Source organism: Cardiocondyla obscurior, linkage group LG04 (assembly GCF_019399895.1).
Source record: "Cardiocondyla obscurior isolate alpha-2009 linkage group LG04, Cobs3.1, whole genome shotgun sequence".
Classification (NCBI taxonomy): domain Eukaryota; kingdom Metazoa; phylum Arthropoda; class Insecta; order Hymenoptera; family Formicidae; genus Cardiocondyla; species Cardiocondyla obscurior.
The window spans coordinates 3328470-3354777 of record NC_091867.1 but is presented as its reverse complement, the minus strand read 5'-3'; the positions used below and the strand labels follow the sequence as shown (position 1 = coordinate 3354777).

The window sequence follows — 26308 nt, the reverse complement described above, 5'->3', positions numbered from 1 at the left end:
CTCTATCTCTCTCTTTAATTTATTTATAATGTCACAAAAGCGCAATGTTCCTCTTATCTCTCGCTCAACTCAATCTAATTTTAACAAAACGAATAACCCTGAATTTACTTCCGTCCTTTATTCCGTAAATAGCGAGTCTGCATTCTAATATCGAAGGAAAGTTTTAATCTTAAGCCCGAGGGAAATCGAGACCGCGAATTTCGAAATTCCTTTGATGTAATTAGAGTAATTGAGTAATAACGCTGTATATTCACAGATCTGTCGCTTCAGTGATCTACGAGCGAAGGTGATAATTAGCGGTATTTGTAATTATTTTAGACGACGGAACTAAGGGACAATCTTTACTTTCAGGCATCGACGATCTTGTGAGACTATCGAGGAACAGTTGGATCTACGTGGCGACGGCATGACGGCGTTTTAATTCTCTTCGTCCTTCATGGGCGAGTACCATGTTTCTCTGACCGACGACGTTCGCATTACCCGGAAAGCTAAAGAAACGAAATATCATGGCGTTCTACGACGTGGGAACGGGCGACCTCAAGGAATTATGGGAGTCCTATCTTCACGAACCAGTGAGTGTGCGCAACCTTCGTGTAAACTGATTCTTGCTTAAGAGGAAAAAAATGGAAATGCCAAGAGTTTTCTCTTGAGAGACCTCACGTAAAAGGAATGGTGGTGGTTTTTTTCTTCTTTTTTTTTTTTCTTTTCTGAGGTCATTCTACATACTTGTCATTATTCAACGCTCACGAATTTTTATTTTATTTACCTGCTTAGCTTACACATAATACTTTCTCGAAAAAGTGCTCGTATACGATTTCGACTCGAAAAAAAATCCTCGTCGAGATTTTAGGGATGTCTACATCCCTTCGAAAACGCAATTTTTCGTTTCGAAAATTTGTGTCAAATCCAAGGAAACAAAATATATTGCCAGTATATCGAGATACATATTTTTGAACAGCAAACACTCTGTTATTTGCACGGTCTTATCTATTACATTGTAAATAAAGATATACGTGCGATCGTGGTTCACGTGAAATATTCATTTTACAATTCTATTTTGCAATAAAATTCTCAAAAGCTTTTTTATGAGAAATGCTCGAAGGAACGCGCCACGCTTAATAAATTTATCGGCCAAGTGTCATTGAAAAATGTGTTTCTGCTTCTTTCACATTTTACTGTAATACCATAAACTACAATATTCGACGTTAGATTATTATATTTACATTTTCAATATTTCAATACTTTGATTAGAAGAATATAATTAAAATATAATATTTATTTTAATTAAAAATGACTGTTTTAAAATTCAAATCGACGTTTCATAAATCACAATAAATAACCAAAGAAAAATTTCTCTTAAAATGTGTTTCTTTAAATATATATTTTTGACTTAAAGGCTTGACTTGACAGAAAAAAAAAATGACGGCTTTTGAATTAAGACTAATTACGGCCGCATATTCGCATCACGCGTATTCTCATTTGTCATCGCGCTTATGGTGACACGGTTGAACACTAATTAAACTTAAGGAAATAAGGAGACCGGCAAATTTACATGATAGCAACTTGTTGGACGGACGTCACAGCGCCGATAATTCCTTCACCGTTCGGACGATCGTGCCTATTCTTCGCGGCCGCCGTATCTATCTACCATTCCGCGAACGGCGATGGAAACCATTTTTCATCGCTCGTCGCACTCGCGACAGTAACAATGGCTCCGCACATGCCCCTTTCATTCTCGCGGCATGCATTCTCGTCTTCGATCGGCGCGAAAAATAGGACACGGCCGTAGAGCTCCTTTCACGCTGGAATTTCCTTTCCGCGGGGGCATCGAATTGCTGACAAATTAATTCCAATCATTAGCGCGTCACGTCTTCGCGTCGCCTCCGCTTCCCGCCGCAAATGCCTAGCTCGCATGCAACCGCTTGCCTTACGTTCCGCGCCGTAGACGCACATTTATTACCAGTTATTGTTTCTCTTATCGGCCGCCCGTGGCTTCGCATACCCGCCGAGCAATTTTGCAGGTCCTCGAGCTGGGTAACCGGTATTTTTATCGTTTCCCAGAAGGTCGCCGATATACGCGGTCCCGTTGGAGGTGAATTCAATCGCGAAGCAGATACCATCGTCTCGGAGCCTCTTAATCTCGCGTTGATTTGATCACCGCGTTCTTATATCTTCCTTTACCGGGGATTTACATAACGTCGGTGGTACCGCCGGCAATTTGTTATTTTCCCTTCTCGTCGGGATGCAACTCGAATTCGTCGCGCGAGTGTACCGTCGCGGCTCGATTGCTCCTCGTAAACACGACGGATTAGCGCCACTTGAACGCGGGCATTCGCGGCTCGCATTATCGTAAGGACGAGTATTTTATTCGAGCGGCGTTATGGTGGTTTGCGCACCTGTACAAATACCGCATCGATTCTAGCGAATAGGCACACGTCTTTCGCGAAAGAGCCACTCGATCGCCTGTATATTCAGTCCGCATAGACATCCCTCAACACAATCCCTAAGAATTTATTCTTTCCGAAAGAAAAATTAATTTTTCTTTTTTCTTTTTTTAATTTTCTTAATATAAATTTAAAAACGCTTCGTATTTTTATCAGAATTATTTCTTGGGAAATTCTCGGAGCTATTAATGCCTTTGAAAAATCATCTTGTACACCGTGTTCCCGATATTCAAATTTGATGCTTTGATGATTACATTATTTTCAACTCGACAGATGGGATACGAACGCGAGTGAATTACGTGAGAAAGTGATAATAAAGTTTAATGAAAATGTTTATGCATTCGTTGTGTATGCTAATTTTAGCTGTAAATAATAATTGACGTAACGCATTTGAATTTAAAATAAGTTCGGAGGTCTATCTATAAGCTGCTCAAGCAAATAATCGTAATTCCCTGCGTTAATTACCATATAATTCTATCAACCCTCGTAGGCTCGTTACACATTTAGGCGTGCAGATCGGTCCGGCGGCTACTTTATTATAAAATGGAACAATTTTGCCGCTCAACGTGTGCGCGTTTGTTGTTTACCTCATCAAGTAACGATGACGCTTCGTTACACTCTCATTATCTGCAGAATATGACTTACGTAACTTGCGCGAGCTGTTCAAAAAAATAAAAGTCCACGGAGTCATAACATAATTTTTAATCGTTAATCCGAACACGTGTATACAATATTATTTCCCAATTCGATTATTTTGTGTTATATTTATACGCCCGTGCACATGAAATTTTGTTATCTGTCCGCGTATGAGGACCAGCATAAAATGAAAAGAGCTTATTCACTCCGCGGGCAATCGACTCGATTTCGCTCGAATTTTCAGCTTATACGATTATTTCCGTATAACAATGAGCGATTAATATGCATCGATAGGACGCCTGCGTCTTCGAGAGTATACCGTGATCGAAATTGAAAAGCGAACCCGGCGCATGTACGTCAATGCTGTCTCATCATATTTGGGAGGGTCAGTCCCCTTTGTCGGGAATTACGTCAGACGGAGAGAACTCGCCGCGCGCGCAAATATGTTCAGCCAATAAAATCGTTTAAGCCAAACGGGTGAAGGAATACAGACGGAAATCTCCGCGCGCCGAGTGCAGCTGAGTCCGACTCGGATACCGCGATCCAGGAGTTTAATCCGTTCTCCAGCATTGGAGGCGTATGAGACTCTCGTCTGAATCATCGTTCAACGTATCCGCGATGAATTGTCGCAATTGCGACCGTCGCTTACGGGAAAAATACGGGTTTCTCTCCACGCCAACTCTCCTTGCGCCAATAAAAACGACACCGTGTTTTGCCAACGAATATCGCGAGCCTATTGTCATTGCCGGCTTAAACGCGAGCGTAAAAATGCAAACACAGCGCGAGCATACCGTGATGCATCGGCAACAATTGAGTCTAAAACCGTATTGCAATCGTGAAGACAAATCGGAAATTAATCATCGGAATTTTTCTCAGAAAAATATGACCCGGTATTCATCGCTTACATGGCCTTTCTGCTCGTAATGAAATGCAGCTGTAATTAATTTGCTATCTGCCTCGTTAAAAACACTTGTCCCGATAAGCGTTATTACCTTGACCATGCATTTTTATGTTATAGCTCTTATAACGTACAAATGGTATATATATATATATTTTTTTTTTTTTAGTTTATTTTATTTTTAATGTGTCGTTAATATATTTAGTTCTGCGGAAAACTTTTCAAGATACGGCAGTTCAAAAAAGTAAGGGCTAACTTAATTTGAAGATCTTTAATATTAAATATTGATTTAAAGAGTTTTTATTCTAAATAATCTTTCCATGTCAAAAATGTGGAGTAAGATAATATCATCGCGGCGCCCGTAATTGTATCTCGGCTTATACGATTCGCATTTTTATCGTAGGCGGTATAAAGCAATTTTCTTCACTCGTTCGTTGTGCTTGCGCAGGTGCCACGGACGCAAATGTTGATAGTATGTAGTTCTCGTGTTACACATTCGAATTGAATGCTTTGCAGCCACTTGCAAACGCGTAACTCCATTAAAAAAAAAAAAAAAATAAAGAAAAAAAAATTGACACACATTTTCGATCGATAAGTACAATTTGTGGTAGCGATAAAAATAAAATTCGTGAGTGTATTATCAAAAATCGCACAAACGCTGCGAAAGGCGATTAGTTAAAGTCAGACAACCGTCACGCTCTGATAGGAAAATTATTCTCCGATAAACAATTAATGTTTCAGACAAAAGTAGAATCACGAAACTTTTTACTCATTCATAAATCAAATATTTTCTTTTTTACTTGTATCATATTTACATGAATTATACATATACGGTATTAGCATTTTATCTGATCGTCGTATCTCAGCGTGCCATTAATATAAAAATTGAACTGAAGCTCTCCCGACGGGAGAGCTTTCGTTTCGAGACCTCGCGTGAAAAGGGAAGCCGGACGTGTTAGGAAAAAAATACCACGGAAGTCATTTTCCCGCGGTATATAATGAAAATATTGATTGTGTCTTTGGTACGTGCTGGGAGAAAAAAAAATTTGTCGATTGACACCGTATTGTTACCATAAACAAACGGTATTATATTTCTTATAGAAATAGGAAGCGTCTCGATACTGTAATTTTATCCCGACCCGAGTAATCGCTTTATTGATTTTACCGCAACATTATTTTATCACGACGTTGATATTTATTGGCTAATCGAATTAGTTTAAGAATAAAATATTTTAGAAAACATTTATTATTAATAATTAATTACTAGTTTTAATAAAGAAATAAATTTAATCAGTTCGAGAACTTTATTAGCTTTCGTTTATCAAGAAAAATTAACGCACAGCAATAACATAGATTGCGTATCTAATCTAATTAGGGAGACAAGATAAAAATAAGCATAGTGTCGCAGCAGAACACCCACAATAATCACCATAGTAATGGCCGTATGCTAGAAAAGTCGTGGTTGGTTGCCTCGAAAACCGGAAGTAGGAATATGTCGAGCTCGCAATACCGGAAATACAGGCGCAAAGAGTGGGAGGTTGAATACACAATGCTAATGAGACGATATTGCGACACTTGTCCCTCCACCTGGCAAATATTATATAAAAATGAATGACCCCTCTAGAGACTACGTCGAAACGTTTGCAACGCTTGGACTGCGCTACTTTTATACACGAATACATAATTCAAACTATTTTCTTTCTCGTTTTTGCCGAACGAAATTCCCAACAAAGATTAATTTCTTTTTCTTTTTTTTTCTTCATATTTAATAGGTTCTTGGGTAGGATCATTTCTTTTGGTTTTTTCTTTTCGCCAAAGAAACCTGACGCTCGAAGATCCTACCTACCTGCGGAAATAATACATGCGACACTGATGAATCGCGCGCGTTTTATGACCCGGCAGCTCGGTGGCGCGCGATACGTCTCCACGCGTGTTTCTTCTCGCAAACGACGGCACGTCGTTAACCCAAGCACGGTCTTGAACGTCGCGCCGATCTTCGGACTTTCTATCTCGGACAACAAACTCGAAGCAGAACTCCCCTCGGCGAAGCTTTCCGCCCAGGTGAGCGGAACTCCTGAGCTCCTCGGTTCGCGACATCGTCGCGCCGAGCGTTCTCAAAGAAAAGGGAAAGAGAGAAAAAAAAAAGGAAAAAAAGAAAAAAAAAGAACCGCGAATTACAGGCGATCGCTCATTTTCTAGCGGCACATTTCCTTATCGCCGTGCGCAGCACAATTCCGAACGACCGTGGCACGTAAAATAATTATTGTTTTTCCCGGCTTCCCGTTCGTTTGCACGCTTCGCTTCCTCGTTCGCTTCTTCGTTACGCCGCGCGCCGCGGCCCGACCGCGCCGGCGAGCGGAGGAAGGCAAGGATCGGAAGAATTCGCGACGAAAATCACCGTAGCGTGACCTTTCGACATCTATATCAAATCCGACAGCGGTGGCCGGCGTTCGATTGGCTACCGGGGCAAGAAAGTCCCGAGAGACTTCCTCGTGCCTGCTCCTATCGCGTCGATCTCGGAAATAGTTAGCCGGAGGAGCTACTGGATTGACGATCTTTGATTCTTTAGGGTCATAAACGTCTCGTTTCAAACTGACGAGGATACTTTTTCGCCTGTTCTTTCTAACTACTTTTATGGACGTAATATGAGGAAGAAGATTTATGTCGTCTATTAGAGATATAATATTAATTTACGACCGATCGAGTTGTAGCGCAATATAATTTCGAGTTTCTCGAACGTGTGCTGCAAGCGCGGAGTAAAAACTGACCGACCCGCGCGGGATGCAATTGTTGCATTCCTGCCGTTTCTAGCGTTCTTATCGTCTGTTCGCGTAACACCGTTAGACGCGGGATTCCACCTTTGTACATGCGTAACCGTAAACTTTTCTTTCGCGCACACTCGCACGCGCGAGAAATTGTTCTCTCTCTCTCTCTTTCTACTCGCGTGCAATGTTATCTATGAATTCTTCGGTTTACAGGTCCTTTTTATTCGTGTGTGAAACATCGGAAAGCTTTTTTTCATTAAATGTAACATTCAAATAAAATTAAATTTTAGAAACGAATATCTCGCATATTTTTGTTAACGGGAGCATCGAATACCGATGCAGAAAATAGCGATGACGTCGAACCAACAGGGCGTAAGTATCGCGTCCGGCATTCCTCCGGCCGACAGTTTGCCGACTGGGATTGCGTCACAGAATAGATTGTGCTCTTTCTCCCGGTAGTTTGTCTTGAAAATTTAATACCGAGAGACTTCAGAAATCCATTTAGCTTCCTACTGTTATCAGCGGGCCTACTACTTCTATCAGAGGAAAGAGATAAAACCGGCGCGATTACAGACACTCGGGCGATTAGAGGCTCATTCCGCATGTCGTGCTTTTCTTCTCGTGGGATCCGTAGATACTCGCGCTTTTCGAATGCAGTTGTACCGAGATAAGAGGTGTACCGAGAGATTTCGTGAGTTAATATCGTTATCAACGAAAGAGAAGCGAGGCGGCGAAAGGCGTTGCGTTCTTCGAGCACGTTTTTTCCGTTTTGAGGTCTTGCATTTTTTTTTTCTCGATCGTTGCCGTCGTTAATCGCGCCCTGAAGATGGATGATCTAGGAATTATTTCCGGACCGCTGGCGTTCTTTCACCGCAAAAATGTACGCGTTCCTCTCGAGTGCAATTGTATTCCGGCGCACGATGAATCTTGATTTCATCTATGTAGGTCTCACCGATGTCATCGCTGCGCGTTATTTAAGACGGTAACAGTCCGCTGCTGCTCGCCGCCCCTTAGGCGAGCTCGCAGCTGTATTAAACTCGTTTCATATTATACGCGATACGGATTATCGGCGTAGACGCCCTTGAGGGCGTCATAAACGGAATTTTGATAAGCAATTGTAGAAAATATATAAAAAGTTTACGATAGAAAATTTTTTAAAAGTTTTAAAACCTTTTAAAATAAAGACATTCAAAAGATGAGGAAACCTCGGTGTCGTTTTTTACTCATTGTGTTCTTATTGAAAGTAACAAGCTAACTTTTTTTATTTCATCTTCGGTTCGACTCTCTATTAAACTCACGTAAAATACCCATTAGAGATAGCGGATCTTAGTGGCGAACCCAAACCCGTCTTACTCCAAATCCGGCGCTCATCTCGGATAAGCCACTCGCATAACCGGTGATGCAAGTGGCCAGTTGCAGCTTTTTTTTCTTTTTCTTTTCTTTTCTTTCTTTTTCTTTTTTTTTTAATATTTTTTTTAAGCAACGCGCATTTATCGGACGTGCAGACGCAAGCGATTTGCCCGCAGGTATAACGACAACGATAAAACGAAACAGTGGCCCGGCGAATCACTCGTGTTGAATAGTTACGCGCACGCTGATAAGCTCTTATCAGCTGCGCCCGCCATCGCGCGCCGCCTCTCCGACTTTTCCGTCTTCCACCGCGTCGCCCTTTTCAAAACCACTTACGAACTGATTTCTCGTCTAGCTCTGTGTGCGTTTGACCTAATTGATAACGTCGTATATTTGCGGCACCAATTCTTTAACTATGCTTTTCTATGCGCGCCGCACGTGGATGCGTGTCACGAGCGGCCAAAACGTGAGCCTGAACACCAAGCACGAGTTGACGCGCCGGAGAACTTTGCTCGTGCTTTGCTTCGCAAAATGTGTCTTGTGCACGCCGCGTAAATAAATAACATAATCAAATTCTTCGACGTTCTTAAATGAAGCACGTATTCGCGGAATTTCCTATCTTATTTGCGAAACGTGCACCGCGTGAAATAATCTCAACGGCAAGTTAACAATATTTTGCAATTTTTACCAACGAACTGATTAATAAAAATACCTGACAAATGAAAATCTATCAATTTACAATCCTTGACATATAATACTGTATAATGAACCATTGATCTGAATACTGCGTATAATTGCCAATTATCGATAAAGTTTATTAATTAGTTGCATAAAAGAGTCTTCCACTTTAACTTAGACGTGCACGTAATTACACGAATGATTTTAATTATACGCAATTGTGTTTTAAATATACCGCTAATCACCGTACCACACACGGCTGGAAAGTTTGAATATGTATTCGAAATTAAATTGAAAATGTCTATATTCAACGGTTGCTTCAAATGTTTGGCGGATTAAAACTTGGGAAACAACTTGCAAGTATCTTAAACTCCTCGAGTATAGAGCGCCGTTTCTAAGTCCTTCTGTTCTAAAGGTCTAACCTGAAGTTCCAACCTAAGATTTTGAGGCGTTTAATCGTACCAATTTTAAACTTCTTAATTAAGTTACTCTTTCCTGGTTTTCCCGTGTATTTCCGTAACGGCCGGCAGCGGCAGTAATTGAAATTGGCTCCGTGATTAGGTCTTTTTACTCTATCGCGAGTGCTGTATCATCCAATAGCCATTCGCCACCTTTATTGACCACTCGGATTTGAATACCAATCGATAGAACGATATATCTCGAGGCTGTAGGTATGCCCGGAGAATGGCCCTCTGCATGCGATTAAAATTATCGTCATTGATTGTTCTATTTCTGGACGCGGCGTTGCGAAGTAATAAATTTATCGAACGTCAGACGTAATTGTATTACGTATGTATTTAGCGCAATTACGTTAACCGCGTTTGTTGCCACGCAATTTCCGAAACTTACTACTTATACATGTATATCGTCTCGTAATTGACTCTTGCTTTATCTCGAATATTTATTCAGTTTGTAAAACCTTGGTATCGGCAAAAATAAGTATTTAAGTCAATTTTTCTTTTCTTTGTTTTTCTTATTTTATTTATAATTGGAAGAGTATATTCTATTTTAGGTAACACTGTTTAATCCGCGAATAATCGACCGCGTAGGACTACCTGTTGATTTTGAACAGATGCAGGACATTCCGCCGGCTAAATTGTTGTCCCGTCTCTTTTGAAAACGAGCAAGACTGACGCGTAAATAATTCCAAGTCGTACGTGAGAACACGCTCGTAATCCTGGGAAAGAGAACCGTAAATACGCCTTGCTGAGCACCATTCTCCCTCACGAAGGTATTCGGCCCATTCATCGATTACACGCTCGCGATTCATCCAGATATACTTGCGCAATTTACCAATCGTTGAAGCGGCAGGATTAAATTTTAATCGCTACAATTATATCTACGCAAAAAGTATTTTTATACTTAATTGCGAGACTGCCAGTTGCAGTGCAGTTTACTAAAACGTAAAAATTAAAAGTGAACTGAAACCGAACTTGAAATTTAACCCACGTACCAGCTAATTATTCACGTTTGCTCTTGCAAAATGCCATTTGACGATTTTTTTTTTTTTTTTGCGAAAGAAATCCTGCTCGACGGGTTCGATGCAGTGATAATTCGCCGGACGCGAATTACCTCCGTAACGATCCACGGAATTTTTCAAAAGCAATAGCTCGGAGACGCATCATTCGATTCTATCGGCGTTTCTCGATCGAAGCCGAAGCTTTCTAGAATTTCTCGACTTCTCGGCTACCTGTCGCGAAGGGATCTGGTTTTGAAACGAGTTGTAAAGGCGGTACATCGCAAGAGAGAGAAAAAGAGAAAGAGAGACTTGTCGTCGCCGGCGTCGTCGCTCGCCATCGACCATGGTGGGGAATAGACCAAGTGACGGGATGGAACTCGAGGACGTTCACCTTTTTTCGTGACTTCGGCGAGGCCGGCAGACGCCGCTCAAATACTCTCCCCTGCCGGCAAAATCCTGAACGATTGACCTATTCCTTTACAATAGAGAAGTCCGTCCTCGCGGTTAGAAATAGCGATTACTTCGGCCGATCTAATACATTCTCGAGACGGACGCGAAATTTATTCGCGCACTGATAAAATATTCACAAATACGTGTACCAAGATCTACATCGCGTAATAACCTAATAAAATTAATTATGTATATGAGAAATTATTAAACGAAATACCGTACATTATACGTGATTATCCAAATAAAATACAACACAAGCCAACGACAACTTGTTTCAATAAAAAAAAAAAAAAAAAAAAAAAAAACGTTTTCTTAGAAACATTACAAAAGTTTTATCGTATTTTCATAAAAAGAAAACCTTCATATTTGCGCGAATCAAGTCGTAAAATATTTTCTCGATTGATTAGCATTTCAAGTATTTTCTCCTGCATTGAGACGGAATGATTAACACCAATACATTCTAATAACGAATTTGCATACCGAATCAATTTAATCGAGTGTTTAGTACATATATGTTAGAGACGCTAATAGCCGCAAATCTTCGCGAACAATTTTAATATCGCCGGTAATTCATCACCACGAGAAGAAGTAACGTCGCTTCAATCACTACATAACGGATAGTACCTTTCGCGGCGATAGTAACGTTGCGAAAATATTTGTGTTCCCGCCGGCAGTCGTATTGATATTTCAGGTTTCGGTTACTATCGCATTAGCGTAATTAGATATTCGGTACGTGGCGTTGACCTTCCCGCTGGCGTTTTCGCACCGACAGCGCAAATTTTTACACCGCGAAACTCAACGCCGGTGCACCGAAAGAAACATGCAGTTAGAATTTTATAATATTTCTAACGACAAATATAAATGATTCGATTGCGGTTCGAAATATCGTAAAATTATATAGCCAAAGCCAAAAATAAATTTTTCTCTCAGCGCGTAAGTGGCCCAGCGCGAAACGGATCAGGTGCAACATATGGATGCCGGCGCGGACGTAACAAAAACCTGAATCGCGTCTTTTTACGACCGCGTTTTCGTCGAGGAGTTAATTTATCGTTAAACCGTTATCGGATTTTTTTTTTATTGGCAATTCGCGCTGCTATTCGGCGACGATAACGTGACCGGGACGTGCACAGATGTCGAGCGAAATCGTGCTGAACACCGTCGTTCCTTTCCGCAGCTCTCGGCGCCGATCGCGAGAATTTATCGCTTTATTATCTTGGCGGTTTCGTTACACTTCCATGTAAAATCCATGGCAGTAATATTCGCGTACAAAAATCCTCGTTCTAGATAATAAAAAAAAAGAATAAAAAAAAAAATAATTAAACGCGACACTCACGTCTCGCTATTCACGACTCCACGCGTGCGAATGGCGATTACGAGTCACGCATGTTTAAGCGCTGGCACGAAATTTTGCCTCGCATTACGTACACAATGCGGTCCCCGTTTCTCATTCATATATATCGCAGCTTTTGAAACGCCGCTCGAACATGCCACTGCAATTCTCTTCGGTGCATTACCCACGAGTGCGTCTCCGTCTGTATGCGTCTTCAATGCACCGGCGCACAATTGCTTTTCGACCCGTGCACCGGAGTTTAACGTCGAACCGACAAGTGGAAAGGTCAGTTCTGTTAATAACCGGCATAACCTCGCGAACGCGCCGCTAAATCCCATCTGATCGCGACATAGGTACGGGCTCGTAGAAAAATTGACGGTCCACGCGATAGAGAGACAAATTAATTTTTAGTTGAATTTACAGGAGAGAAAAAAAAAGATTATTTTATTTCTTTTATTTGCAGCAAGAGCATTGATACGATTCTAATTAAAAAACAAAAGCCGCAGGACAGTACGATCAAGACGTACGCGGTCGTCCCTTATCTTCCCTCAATTAGTTAGCCGCGGTATTAATAACGCCTGTAGTAACAGCGAGGCGTGCAATAATAATCGTTCTTGTGAAAATGAGCAATCGCGGCGATTGCACGGGCACCCGCGATTTCTCGTGAAACAGCTGGAAGGACGAAACGATAATGCCGCGGTAGCGAAATAACTCGCCGCGAAAATTGCCGAGTCCCCCCGCGCGCTAGATCCACTTCCCGTGTTGCGCCGCAGTTAGTTAATATCAATCGCTACGTTGCAATTTCGCGACGGAGAAATTCAATCGGAATTCCTGCCCGGGAGGAACACAGAGACGCCGGCCCTCCGGCCTCTTCTCCGGCGGAAATACCTACTACTGGGAGGATAAGCCAATAATAATAAAGAACGATTTGACAAACCTAATTAATTACGTGGTCGCGGTTGATTTATTAATAAGGTGATTATTACATCATTACTTCCCTGATAGTATGTGTGTAATTTATTTTAACAAACTCAACGTTAAGTCGGATAACTTTATTTACAAAAGATTAGATTAAATGGAATCCTATATATGTATAAGCTGTAGATATTGAATTTTTTAATACGTTCTATCTGGGAGTAACGTTAGATAAGTTTAGTTTATATTTATTATTAAAGTTGATTATTTGAGGGTCGAGGATCAAGTGCTGTCTCGGAGGAAATTAACGGATTTACGATTAATAAAGCGCATCCGACGGCGAAGGAGCATCGCCCATAAATCTATCCACTCGGAAATAGAATTGCACGATAAAAATAGTATAAATGTTGAAAAGGTCATACAGCTTTTCGCTATCCGAAGAAAATTGCTGGATGTTGCATCGGCGCGGAAAAATCATATCTCTCGAGTTATTATTATGCTAAGAAAATTTTTATACGACGATTCGCACGAACGAATCTGTAAATTGTACGTATACACATTTCTCTAGTTCGCGAAAAACGCGCGTGAAGAGTTTAAACGCAGTTAATAAATGCGTGAATATGATAGCACCCGTGTATTTAAAGTCGCGAATGGGCGATCGTGAAAAAAGGACGCACGTGTATCCTCCGGCGTATCGCCTAAAAGAACGAGAAGGATCGCCCGTTACGGACGTGCTTCCGCCGGAAGTGAGACGTGGAAGGATGGGAGATAAGTGTCGGCCGCGCGACCAGAGCATAACGGAAAACGACGACGTAGGGCAAAAGGACGAAAAGGAGCGGCGAGAACAGGAAAAGGAAGAGCGGCGCCGTGACCTTGCGAAAACGACTTCCGCGTTGCTGCAGCCGGTAGATTTTTATTTCGCGGATCAATAATAAGACGCGGCTTTAATTGGCACGCAAAAACGATTTCATTTTTCTCGAACAAAACGGTTCTTTTTTTTTTGTGTGGACTGAACACGGTAAATTTCCCGGATTTCTTTTTTTTTCTTTTTTTAATTGCTACCAGCACGTGAAGAATTATAATACTAAGGATGCTGGTCGGTAATGACAAACCTTCGCGAGAAAAATTTATGTAATGGAAATAAGAGAGCAACAGAAGAAAGCAAAGACGACTCGCGAGGTTTAAGTTCCGGGTTGTTGGTTACTAATGGTTCTATTGTAACTAATTACCCACTTGCGGGAAATTGCTGCATTCCCGTCTAAATTAGGGGGACCACGAAGTGAATAACGAAGACAAGGAATAAAAAAAATACTGAGACGAAGGTAGACACTTAAAAACCTGAATGAAAACGACTTGAAAATAACAGTAGCGTAAAATATCTAGTCGGCGTGAAATAATTATTTCGGAATTAATTAAAAAAGAAAAAAAATGTTAATAAGTGGCGTCGCGGAATGTAGTATCGGAGGTCGCTTTGGAACACATCTCACGCTTCTGGCACGAGAAAAATTTTGTTGAGCTCTTAACAACACGCGACGTCGGACAAAGCGTCGGTCTAATCGCTCGAACATTATTCCACTGCCGGATTTGCTTATACAGAGCAAACCGTGCATAACGGGGAAGTCCGCGGTCGGAAGAGAACCGTGCGTACATGCCAACTACGCGAGGTGGCAGCGAAGCGCAAAGCTGAATAGCTGGTAGCTACGGCGTCGTTAGCGTAATACGAAAAGGTCTATCTTGACCTTGGGACCGGGTTCCGCATTGCTGGGTCGGCCCGGCCGAAGATCGGCAGACGCAGTCGTTGCTACCAGCCAACTCGCGGACTCGGGTAACGGCCGACCTTCAACTTGACCACTCGACTTAAGCGCCCTTCTCCTTCACTTACGTGTGACCGCTCGCGGAACGCTCGCGTATAATTTTAGAAGCACACGAGGTCCTTGACACCTTGCCGCGAGACGGGCGGCAACCATTGACAACCGCGGATGTCGCCTCTCTATTGATTCGCGTCACGTTACATTTAGAATGAAATTTTACGTAAAATTCGAATTTGTTTCGTATTCCTTGTACATTACTCGAGCCGCCGATCGACCATCGTAGGACTTTTGGAGACGCAAATAATTCCCGATGAATTGATTGATTCGCGTCACGTTACATTTAGAATGAAATTTTACGTAAAACTCGAATTCGTCTCGTATTCCTTGTACATTACTCGAGCCGCCGATCGACCATCGTAGAACTTTTGGAGACGCAAATAATTCCCGATAACAGTAATAAGATAATAATGTTAACGTCAAATGAATATACATACACTTCTTCGTATCTATATCTTGTGTTATTTTTAAAACGAGTAAAATACTTCCAAATTTTAATTATCTATTCCAAATATTCTGCATAAATAAATTGTTTAAGAAAATAATATTTAATTTAAAATGTGAAACAAAATCGTGACGGTAAATTAATTTATCTAGATGTAATTTAAAATTTAACGTAGGAGCCTAATTAATAAAGTTTTTTTTTTATTCAACAAATACTTCGTCGCTTTGCAGTTTCTCAATCAGGATATTTTAATGAGCATCAAAGAAGAGGAATGGGGCAACGCATTGTGTCTGAAAAACAAGGTGATACTCGGAAGAGACCGCCTAATGACAGATGCAGCTCTTGGTGGACCGCGACCGATAAAGTCTGAGCATAGCTATAGCCTGCTGGCACCCAGTCCTCCTCCGAGCCCCGCAACACCAGGAGATAATCCCTTCACGCCGAATTCAGGCTCCGGTGCAGTTGGCACTTCCACAGCGATCACCAGTTCCTCGATTGATTTCGCTAACCTGGATCACAAGTCTCTCGACATCCGCGACAGAATCGATGGTAAGAAAACAATACCGTTCGGCAAACTTTCGAGGAAAGGCTAACAGCAGATAACTTTACACTTCACGAATCGTTATCTTTTCCCATAATACTAATTCCCGAGAGACTTTCAGGGACAAAGAAATTATCGCCGAAATATTATTTCAGATATGGAAGAGGAATGTTTTCCGGCTATTTCGATAAGCACTACTTCGAACCGCGTCGAATCGTCGTCGTCGTCATCCTTGACGTCATCATCTACCTCGAGCGTAATTCTCAAGAGAAACAATCTAGTACCTGAAGATAACAAGTATACTGAAATCAAGGACGAACCTATTAGCGCGCCGGCAAGTCCCTGCGCGCCTTGTCAACCAAATTGCGATATGGTGGACGATACGAGCTCGATAACAATGGTTTCGCCACAGAGTCTTCATCTTCCCAAAATCCATATCTCGCATGCGAGTGACAGCGAAGAGGACGACGAAGAATACTATCAGGTATCTTAAATCAATATTATGCCTAACATTCTTGACCGATAAAATAATCAACATTATTCGTCTTTGAAGAAACTTTGAAAAGTACCTCTACAAGAATATTATCTTAAAACAAGAGATTTCAATGATTTATTTAACTCGAAAACTTTCAGAAGATAAAAATGGAAGAGTACAGCCGTGTCTGCGAGGAAAAAGAAGCAGCCTTGCACGCGTCGAGACAGGGATTACCGCCTACACCGCCTAGTAGCATAAACTCCGACAGCGAGGGTACAGCTTCCGCTTCCTGTTCGCCGGAACGACGGAATTCCCAGACCTGCACGCAGAATCTCAGAGGCTTACTAGGGCCGAGGCTTTACGTCACCAACGGCACTCACACTGTCAGACAACCCATTCATACACCTCTGATTTCCTGTCAGCCGGTAAGGCACAGCTTGAAGAATTTGACGCTAATGATTTCAGAGTTATCACTTTATCGCGCTCCTACATGCGGTTAATAAATGTCATTACAGAAAGGATCTACTGTGCTAACGTTGACGGAAGAGGAAAAGAGAACCTTAATAGCCGAGGGGTTTTCTGTGCCTACGAAACTTCCTCTGACGAAACAAGAGGAGAAATCTTTGAAGAAAATACGAAGAAAAATAAAAAACAAGGTACGCACGATGGTAATTAACGTAGCAATTTATAGAATTGGTCGTTATTTACGCGAAGCTTCTTTCTTTAATATTATTATTAATTTCTTTTTTTTTTCACATGATATAATTATATATTATAATTGCCCCATAATGTTAACATTGCCAAAAATTATTTCTGACTCACCGGTTCGATGCGCAGCAGCGGAGTTATATCAGCTTCAATAATACTGTAACAAAAAATAGAAAATTTAATTGTAGAGGCAATCAACAAAAAGTTTACCGTTTAAAAAAAATTTTAATGCGTAATTAAAATGATTACTTACTCCGAGATTGCTCCGCTGAAGCAGGATGCCCTTCCTGGGCCTTTTCCTCCACTCAGAATGTTGGGTAGGGTCTTCCTTCTTCCAAGACACTCGCAAACCGCGCCCAAATAATTAAAATCTCGACAACTAATTATAAATTAAGATATCTCACGCGACACTGAATTAATGACATTTTCGTTAAAAAACATCGCATGATGAATATTGTCCGTCCGATTACTACTTAACAAAACTCGCGGAAAAAAAAGATACGACTAACGAACCGGATACGGTTCGTATATTTACTACCAGCGATTCGTTAGCTTCTCTAAATGTTCACCTAAACAGACAAAAAAAAATTTATATGGATAAAATATTCTGCGTGAAAAAGTATCTTTATTATACATATAAAATCAAATTATCAAAATATAAGTAATATAAATTTAAAGATAAAACACGAGAAATGAAAATTAATATGTTAAAAAATGTATTCTAAATTATTACATATTTGTAGACGATTTTCGTCCAAAGATTGTTGGATCGGTCATCCTTGTCCATCAAACGAAATTATTTTTCCGTGTAGCGCGATGTCTTCTACTGCCGGCAAAGTCTCGATGAATCGATAGTGCGGGAGTCACTTACGCCGCTCGCTCGTCTCTTTCGGATGCTTGGTCGGTCGCACGAATTTTCTGCGCAAAAAGAGAATACATATAATTACTTTTGAAAAGTTTTCAACGTACTTGACTGCCGGCAGCCGAATCTTAATATTTTAAGCAATGATAGCATACGAGTCGCGAGGCGAGCTCATGTATGTACATACACTGAAAAACAGATATGGCATTTGCTGCGGCGACGGTGGCTAGTGTACGTGATGGCGTGGTGTGCGTCGAGACTTACACGAAACGCGCGCGTAGACGTGCTGTGGAACGCTGGCCGCCGAGAACTGAGAAACTCGTCCCCCTCCCCCCATCCTCGGCAGTCGACGGAAGAGAGATCGAAAAGTAAGGAGTCACGTATGCTAATCGCCACCCCCGCAGCAAACGCGTTATCTGCCTTACAATGTACGTACGCCGCACGTATTCCGCACGCATTCCGCACGTATTCCGCTCGTACTCCGCTTGTACGCTGCCCCAACGTACACCGTCCGTACGCTTACTTCTCCGTGCCTTTCTCGAGCGCTACGCATTTTACGCCTCAAAATAAACTATGTATATCAATTATCATACGCAATATTACAAATATTCATACATTACGAGCTTGTATCCAGCGGATGCGTTGCGATATTCGTCGATTGTGTTCTGTTTCGGCAAAGTTTCAAGTTAAACAACGATCAACGACAATCGGCCATTATGTTATAACACTACCAACTGTGTTTTTGCCGGCCGCGACACCTCCGCGATGTATTACGTTCAGAGAAAATGGTGATGGCAGTACTGAAACATAATGGCTGACGACCCGCCTATTAGGAACGCGCCTAAATTAAATTTCGACCAATGCGAATAATCTTCGATTTCAGCTCAACTCATTTTTTATCTCTTTCTAATTCTAAGACAAAACAAACCGCGAGTTCAGTCGTAATTGAGGTTAATTCCGCGAGACAGAAATCGTCTTTACTTAATTATTTGTCGTTCGTGTAGCACAGCTTAAAGAAATACAAACGATGTATAAAGTGTATTAGAAATAAAGTGTATTATCCTCAGGAAAGCGAAAAGCGTTCATATGTAAGTATTGTTCGTACACAGATGATCGATCACGAAAGTGAATGCGTCGTGACGGATCGTTCTCTGTAGTAGATACGACGGATTTTCGGTGATCACGGGAGCTTCGGTTTTGCGTACCGCGTACTTGAATCTCCACAGTCGATCGCCAAGGTGATTAATTAAACAGCTCACGGCGTAGCCGGCACGTATTACGCACTCCCTCGGATGTAGTACACCCTACCCCTCCCTCCTCTCCCTACTCATTAAGAGCGCTCGAATAATTTTCACACAGCCACCCGCAAATTTTATTTATTCATCCCTCTCGATATTTCTACGCCGATTAACACGTAAAAAAGACTACACCGAATATTATATTGAATACATATCGAATATTTACTTTAATGTGTTTGTTACGAATTAATGACGATTAAATTAACTATATGTATTACTTTACGTAGTTAATCTAAATCTAAGGAATGAATATAATTGATGTGAAATAAAGAAATACTAATTTCATATGATATTTTTGCAGATATCGGCGCAGGAATCACGAAGAAAGAAAAAGGAATACATGGACGGCTTAGAAAGGCGAGTCACTATGTTAACAAACGAAAATTCTTCGTACAAAGATAGACTGAATTCTCTAGAAGACAGAAATCGTGAGTTAATGCGGGAGTTGCAACGCCTACAAGCTCTGCTGCAGCTACAACAATCTTAGATTTATTCGTTCACATTTAGACTAGTACAAGTTTACTTGATATTATCGCAAGTTTTTATTTTTAAAAAGATCTTAGAAGATAATTGTTCTTCTAAAAGAATAAATTTATTATTCGACGAATGTTGCAACGAATATTCGTGTTAATGTCAATAAATATAAATAAACAATTTAATATTGTTACGTAGGTTAGAAATTGTAAAATCTTGAACGAGATTTTAGATTTTTAACTCTTTTATGAATGTCAACGAATTTGTCTATTGTTGTGAAATCTCTCTTCCATAGAAAAATACCGTACTTCTTACAATCGTTACGAAACGATACAAACGGCATGTTTCTATTGCTGTCCACCGATCAGATTTTTAAAAAGATATATTTTTAGGGATTAGTGCAATTTCTTTACATTCCTAGAATGTCTTCCTCGTATATAAAATATGACAAAGTATCTCGTAGCGTAAATACGATTGAAAGTTTACTAAAGACATGCCGGGTGCTACAAACTCCTTCAGTTCTTTTAATAATGGAATATTTTAGTATACCATGTACACCGTTACATTCTTTGCTAAATCGATATATTTTCGCCAGAAGTGCCTTTACAAGTTTATTTCTATATCTCTTCCAACACTGCGAATTGGAAGACATATGTACACCGAAAGTTAGATATAGCGTTTTCTGCGGCGACAGCGGCTAGCGTACGTAACCCTAGGCGGCAGAGACAAGGGCTGAGAGAACGGGAGGAAATTAATCTTCGGTAATTCGGCCGACGCGGTACATACATGCGGAACATGTGAAACTCTACGCACACGACTCTAAAGTCACGTTCGCTAGCTGCCGTCGGCGCAGCAAACGACATATCTTCTTTCCAGCGTACTTGTAGCTAATTTATTTCCCGTTATTATTAATTTAGCGTGAACTTTTTTTTCTTTTTAATTTCTATAAGACGAAGATATACTTTAGAAATACGGAATGCATATGTTCCATCCGCGATATTTATCGCGGAAAAGAATTGCCGGCTACAGCCAAATACCGATGCAACGAGGAATTTCAAAAAGACGCCCAAGCAAACGGCCTTTTGATTATTCCACAAATATGTTCCCTCGAACCCTTCTCTTCCCTTAAAAGTATTCTAGGAAGTTCATAATAATGTATGTATCGGCGTATAGTTTACTTTGATTCAATTTTGTCTACGGATTCGTTTGTAATACGAAACACGATACATTTTGTAGGTGAGAAAAGTTAAAGTACGATTACTCTAATATAACAAAGTGTGAAAGTAAGTTTAATGAAATCGGCAAATTGATTGGACTTGCAAGAAGATATTCAGCTTACATACGATAAAATTATTACGCATCGACTTAAATGAGACAACCGCGTCAAAGTGACGGCGTTGCTGATTTTTAAAACGTCGTAGCTAACGTTTAGACGCAAGTTGAAGTAAAGCTCTAAGATGATCGATTACAATTATTTAATTTAAATTCATTCGAGATGCACCGTAGAATTGTTTTTAAAGTATAAGTCTGTGAGTAGAGTACATTTTACTCGTCCACAAGATGCGTTTAAAAACTGTCGCGTTTGCGAGCAAGTGGAGCTATTCGAGCATCGAGTGGCTTCATTATGCAGATAAATATCATTTAATATATCGCGCTTTAAAGAATTATGTATATTGTGAGTTTTAATAGTTTTTCGTAATTAGTAACGCGTATTCGCGCAAGAAATGTCGCACCGTAATGACAGACAGACCTTTCGATCATTTATCGCAGGAAAATCGTGGAAAGGGACCAACGTGAGCAAGATAAAAAGACTCTTCCTTCTTTTTCTCCCTCCCTTTTCTTTTCTCTTTCATATAATTGCCAAATGAATAGTTTAATGTCGTATCGCGTGTCCAGAAGGTAGTCGGGTATTAAATGGTCACACACGTCGCACGAATGTCTGTGGAACGTATCGCTGCTATCGTTGTGTTACGATTTCTTAATTTTAGTTGGAAAAAAAAATTAATGAAGAAGTCAATAAACAAATGGCAACGACATAAATGTGAATATGATTAACGTGGATATGAATATAAAAGTGCTTTTAATGTATTCCGTGGGCTTGATAAAAGCCATTGGTTTATTAAGAACTTTTATCTTTTTATACATGACGCGATCACACACCCACACACATACACACACACAAATATTTTATTTATCATACACGTATGCGTGCGTGATAATAAATTAATTACATGTTTGTACAAAGCGGCAACGAGTTTTATCGAAAGCGAAGAGTTTAATATATTCTATGAGAATAAAGCTTTATCGTTGATTACATATACAGACACATGCGTATATTAACATTATATATATGTTACATATATGAATAATTACCTTGTGAGAAATTAGACGTTCGATTGAAGAAAGTCATATAGTTATCTGTTATGCAAATTTATCGCTATTACCATTCTCGTTGTTACAATGTATAATTTGATTCTCTATGCGATGCGAGTATTATGTATCTTTACATGATGCTTTTGACGCATATATTTATCCAGAAAGAAAAATAAAGAGAGAAAGAAAGAGAGTTCGTATAAAATATTTATATATATATATATTTATATATATAAAAAATATATATATATTAACAAAAAAATAGCATAAAATATAAATATATATTCTATTCGACGCACGTCGAATTTACGTGTGCATGTAACGTGTCTTCGACTGGATGTTGTCTGACAATAAGAAATAAATACTTGTGAACCAGCTTCATGCGCTTCGTGCGATTTGCATCCTCACATTACATCCTACGAGCTCGAAATTGTTTCTCGCTTGAAAACAGATTTTCTCTTTACTCGTTCGAGTAATAGATGCGGAAGATTCAAGAAGTTACAGTCGCAAATTCAAATTATGTGATATAACGCAAATTGAATAATGAATTAAGTAATGACAGAGTAGACTTTTATTCTTCTTGCTTTTATTCCTCGGTATCCATTTGCTCATTTTCTAGCTGATCTTCTACCTTGCTCTTTAGCGTAGCGAGGCTGAGGGGCGCGTCTATATCGAGGATCTTCCGTTTTTCCGCTCTGTCCCTCTTCGATCTGTACAGTGGATTTTCGAATCTTCCACCTGCGTCCTTCTCCACTCCCACGTCGTCAGCCCCTGGTCCATTCGTTCCAGAAACCTCAGCAATCTGAACGTTGCCCTCGGGAACGTTCTCGAAACGGGCGAAACCATGCTTCTGCTTGTCTGTCCGAATTCCATCTCGGATGGATGAGACAGCTTCCATACATCCCGAGAGAACGCTGCAAAAATTACATTCCGCCTCGAGGAAATCGATACACATTCAATACACCGCGCAAATACTTGCTGCGCGTCAATGAGATAAGCAAGACGAATTTATCTTTGGTATTTTAAAATAATAGAATAGAAAGAAAGCAGTGAAAAATAAAGTGAAAACACGGAATCGAATCGTTAATTATAATGCTATATATCACATTTCGAGAATCTTAAATGGTGAAAGTTTAAATGATGTCAGCCTCGAGCTTATTCGAGGTTTTGATCGAGCCGGACTTTGACAGGAATTTTCCGAATGTTTTAATGTATTATTGCACCAATAATCAACGAACAGCGTTCTCAGTTTTACGCAAAGCGCTATTTTCCTTATTCATTTTCTTGTCACGTTTCTATTTAACGCCGTTATTATTACTTCCGTGACCATGTATCGAGTACTGTTTACATAAATGTCGACCGTACGCCGCGCACGAACGTAACAGGTCATCGAAGACCAGAAAAGTTTTCTTTTCCAATTTCGCTGATTTTAATAACAATATTGGCGCAGCGGCAGCAATGCGAATGAGTCGGTCCGCAGGCAACCATTCGATATTTCCCTTTTTGACAAGCATCAAGCGCCTCGGTCTTTTAAAAACCTATCGCCCGCTTGTCGAGAAAGCTTCAGCATTTCTCTGGAGGTCGGCATAACTTGCCAGTTTACCACTGGCGAATTTAGAACGCCGAGCACGGCGCGACAATTCGTTCAATCGATGCAAAAATGTCTTGCACAGCCTTTCAAGAATTTGTAGCTAAGTGTACTGCTGTATGACGAACAGCATTAATATTAAATTTAACGTAACACGAGCGAGGCAGCTTGAATCCTTATTAGATCGATTAGTATTTTTTATAGCGACTTGTGATATAAGCGAAATATTAAAAAAAATTTAAATGATGGTACTTACTGCTCTAAAGAATATCCAAAGTATAAGAAGGTCAATATAAGAAGTACGATCACAACGAGGGGTGTCACGAAGAGTGGTCCAAGTGTAACAGCAAGCCAAGAATCTTTCATTGCCGCGCCCGCCGTTTCCGCGCTTGTCACCTCAATTCCTGCACCTAATTAAGAAAAAATAACACTGCGAAAAAGGATCTTGTTACTTAGTTCTATTACTTCTTCTATCAAAATCGCAGAGGATTAAATCACGTTTATTCGTTTGCTGAAAATATCTTTGATCAAACTAAATTAATTATAATTTGACGAAAACAAGAAATATTAATCATTTACAATGAATATATTTTTTATGTTTGATCCATGATTGAATGTTAATTAAAATAATGTTTTTAAATTTATATAAAAATAATGTGAAAAAATATAAATGCGATATTACGTATGTATAATATATAAGTTTAGTTTTCGTATACGCAGAGATGTATGTAGGTATAAAACAAAACTTTTTACAACAAATAATTACATTTCAATGAACGAATAAAAGCGAGATATTGCTTGACAACGCCTAGTGTTTTCCAATTATAAAACTGGATTAAAAATTGAATATCGATATTGGTAGGCGTCAGCGGCGATTGATATCGGTATATACTGCAAACAATGGAGGTGACGGGACAAACGAAAGGATTTTCATCGTTTTTCACATATTCCTGCTTTGGTTGTAAACCGTAAGAGATTTACTTACACGGTAAAATTGCTTTTCAAATTATCGAAAAAAAAAAAAAAATTGTGGTCGCCCGACTTCCGTATAAAATACGGTCGAATCGATTTCTTAGTTTATAATCCTGTTTAAAAATTTATCGGAGACGTGGGAACTAACTTCGTAACCTTTCCCGTAGATTCTCCACCGCTTCCTGTACCGTGACCCCGGAGTAGTCTCCTTTTTCCTTTACGAGAACCTCAACTCCGCCTTTCCAAGTGCGCCTCACATGCCAGGCAACCTTGTTCACATATCCTTCCAATGCTTCGTCAGCGATAGTTTGTACTGTCGCTAAGGAGATTTGCAGTGATGTAAAAACGCGCCCACCGCAGTATGGACAACAGTGACCTTCCACCTAAAACGTTAAATAAACTGTATTAATTTAGGAACAATGAAAAAAAGCCTCGCAAATAAATAAAAAGAAATAAAAAAAAATTATCCGACCGTGAGAGGATATTCGCAATCCGTAAATCCGCACCTTGGCCTCTGAATGGCGCAGATCTCCTCCAGATAATCACTCTGAAATTCACCCTGGCAAAAGCATTTCGCGCAATCGCGCATAGCCAGATATAAATCGCTGTATCTAAAAAAAAAAAAAAAAAAAATTAGTCTTTTACAACATACATTTTTTTTACAACTGGCATTCGGAAATGCAAAAGAATGATATCACTCGAACTTACTTTACGGTAAATCTACCTCTAGAGAATTCTCTACGGTCTTGGAAGTTCTGCCATTCCCACTTAGTGAACGGGTACCGCTCGTTTGACAGTCGTATTGACTTCACCTCTATCTCCCGCACAGGCAAAAGGATGCTCAGGGTGCGATTCTCTCCCGGTAGAACAACGTTATCTTGCCGGCAAGGAACGCGTTCGAGATGCGGCGCCGCTATCGAACTACCGTTCCAATTTACGGGATCGGCCCAGAAAATGCCACCCTCCTTCGACCAGGTGCTAACTTTCGCATCCGTCCTCGAATTACTCAACTTGAATCCACATACACACAAGCGCGAAGTTTTTAAATAAAATTTGGTGTTTGTAACATAATAAATAAAGGATAAACTATTTAATTGAACTTCTTTAAAGTATTTTTAAAAAAGAATGTGATGAGATATTGGTGGATTTTAAATGAAGCGTAATATCGCCCGAGTTGCATAAATTTCTGCGTTTTATGATGTTTGTCGCTGATAAATATTTTGGAAAGCTGGATTTTCCAATCAGTCGGAACGCAAACGATAGGTCATCATTAAAACATTAATATCGTAATTATTGCGAGTGCGTCGTCGAAACGGTCACGGCATTCTGTAAATAAATAATACTTTCCATCCGGGATAAGGTTAAACTCAAAAGGGAAAAGGAAAAAGTGCGATTAAAAAGAAAAGGTCATTTTTGTCTTACCTGCAGTTTGCCGTTCCTAGGCAGGACCAGCAATCCCTGTCTAGGTAAATCAATTTCGGACAGTCTGAGATTTTCGCCTTCGGTGATGCCCACCGCGTGTCGAGTTTGCTGAGGAAAGATCACACGATTGTCGGTCTCTGGGATGCGACCATCTGCCCAATTATTCGCGGTGTGCCACTCGAGATCCGGGAGCCAATACTTTTCGAAAACGGCCGAACATTTCGATATCAACGCGGCACATAGCACGATTTCACGAGCGAATGAAACGAGCATGTTTTATGCGTACGCTCCGAACAGCCAATAAATTGTACTACCGGCGGACTTTCAAACTTGAAATTAATGGAAAAAGGAGTTGTT

At 40.3% G+C, this 26308-nt stretch overlaps 3 protein-coding genes across 7 annotated transcripts in view; 1 reads left to right on the top strand and 2 right to left on the bottom strand.

Annotated features, from left to right (window-relative positions):
* Cdase (neutral ceramidase) overlaps window positions 1-17325 on the bottom strand; it is a 120769-nt gene extending 103444 nt beyond the window's left edge. The window contains exons 1-2 of the mRNA XM_070656041.1: window positions 17216-17325; window positions 17077-17119 (exon numbers count right to left, since the gene is read on the bottom strand). The gene's annotated coding sequence lies outside the window, so the exon portion shown is untranslated. The remainder of the gene's footprint in view (window positions 1-17076; window positions 17120-17215) is intronic.
* The window catches only part of Creba (Cyclic-AMP response element binding protein A), a 25256-nt gene extending 2910 nt beyond the window's left edge, over window positions 1-22346 (top strand). Inside the window, exons 2-8 of one of the 5 annotated variants that reach the window (XR_011545674.1) lie at window positions 352-572; window positions 15469-15787; window positions 15935-16263; window positions 16413-16679; window positions 16770-16910; window positions 18024-18912; window positions 19424-19562. Coding sequence is in view for 4 of the 5 variants with exons in the window: in XM_070656045.1 (XP_070512146.1) it covers window positions 507-572; window positions 15469-15787; window positions 15935-16263; window positions 16413-16679; window positions 16770-16910; window positions 18024-18635 (1734 nt within the window). In the remaining variant the exon portion in view is untranslated. Of the gene's footprint in view, window positions 1-351; window positions 573-15468; window positions 15788-15934; window positions 16264-16412; window positions 16680-16769; window positions 17251-18023; window positions 19385-19423 lie in introns of those variants that run through there. The other 4 variants (XM_070656048.1, XM_070656046.1, XM_070656045.1 and 1 more) reach the window with 4 other exon arrangements.
* On the bottom strand, window positions 21415-26308 carry LOC139102272 (protein amnionless). The gene is made up of 6 exons (XM_070656058.1): window positions 25952-26308; window positions 25238-25539; window positions 25002-25140; window positions 24678-24912; window positions 23814-23967; window positions 21415-22883 (listed from the first exon to the last, which is right to left on the bottom strand). The coding sequence occupies exons 1-6, from the start codon at window positions 26222-26224 to the stop codon at window positions 22556-22558; spliced, it is 1431 nt and encodes a 476-aa protein (XP_070512159.1). The 5' UTR covers window positions 26225-26308; the 3' UTR covers window positions 21415-22555.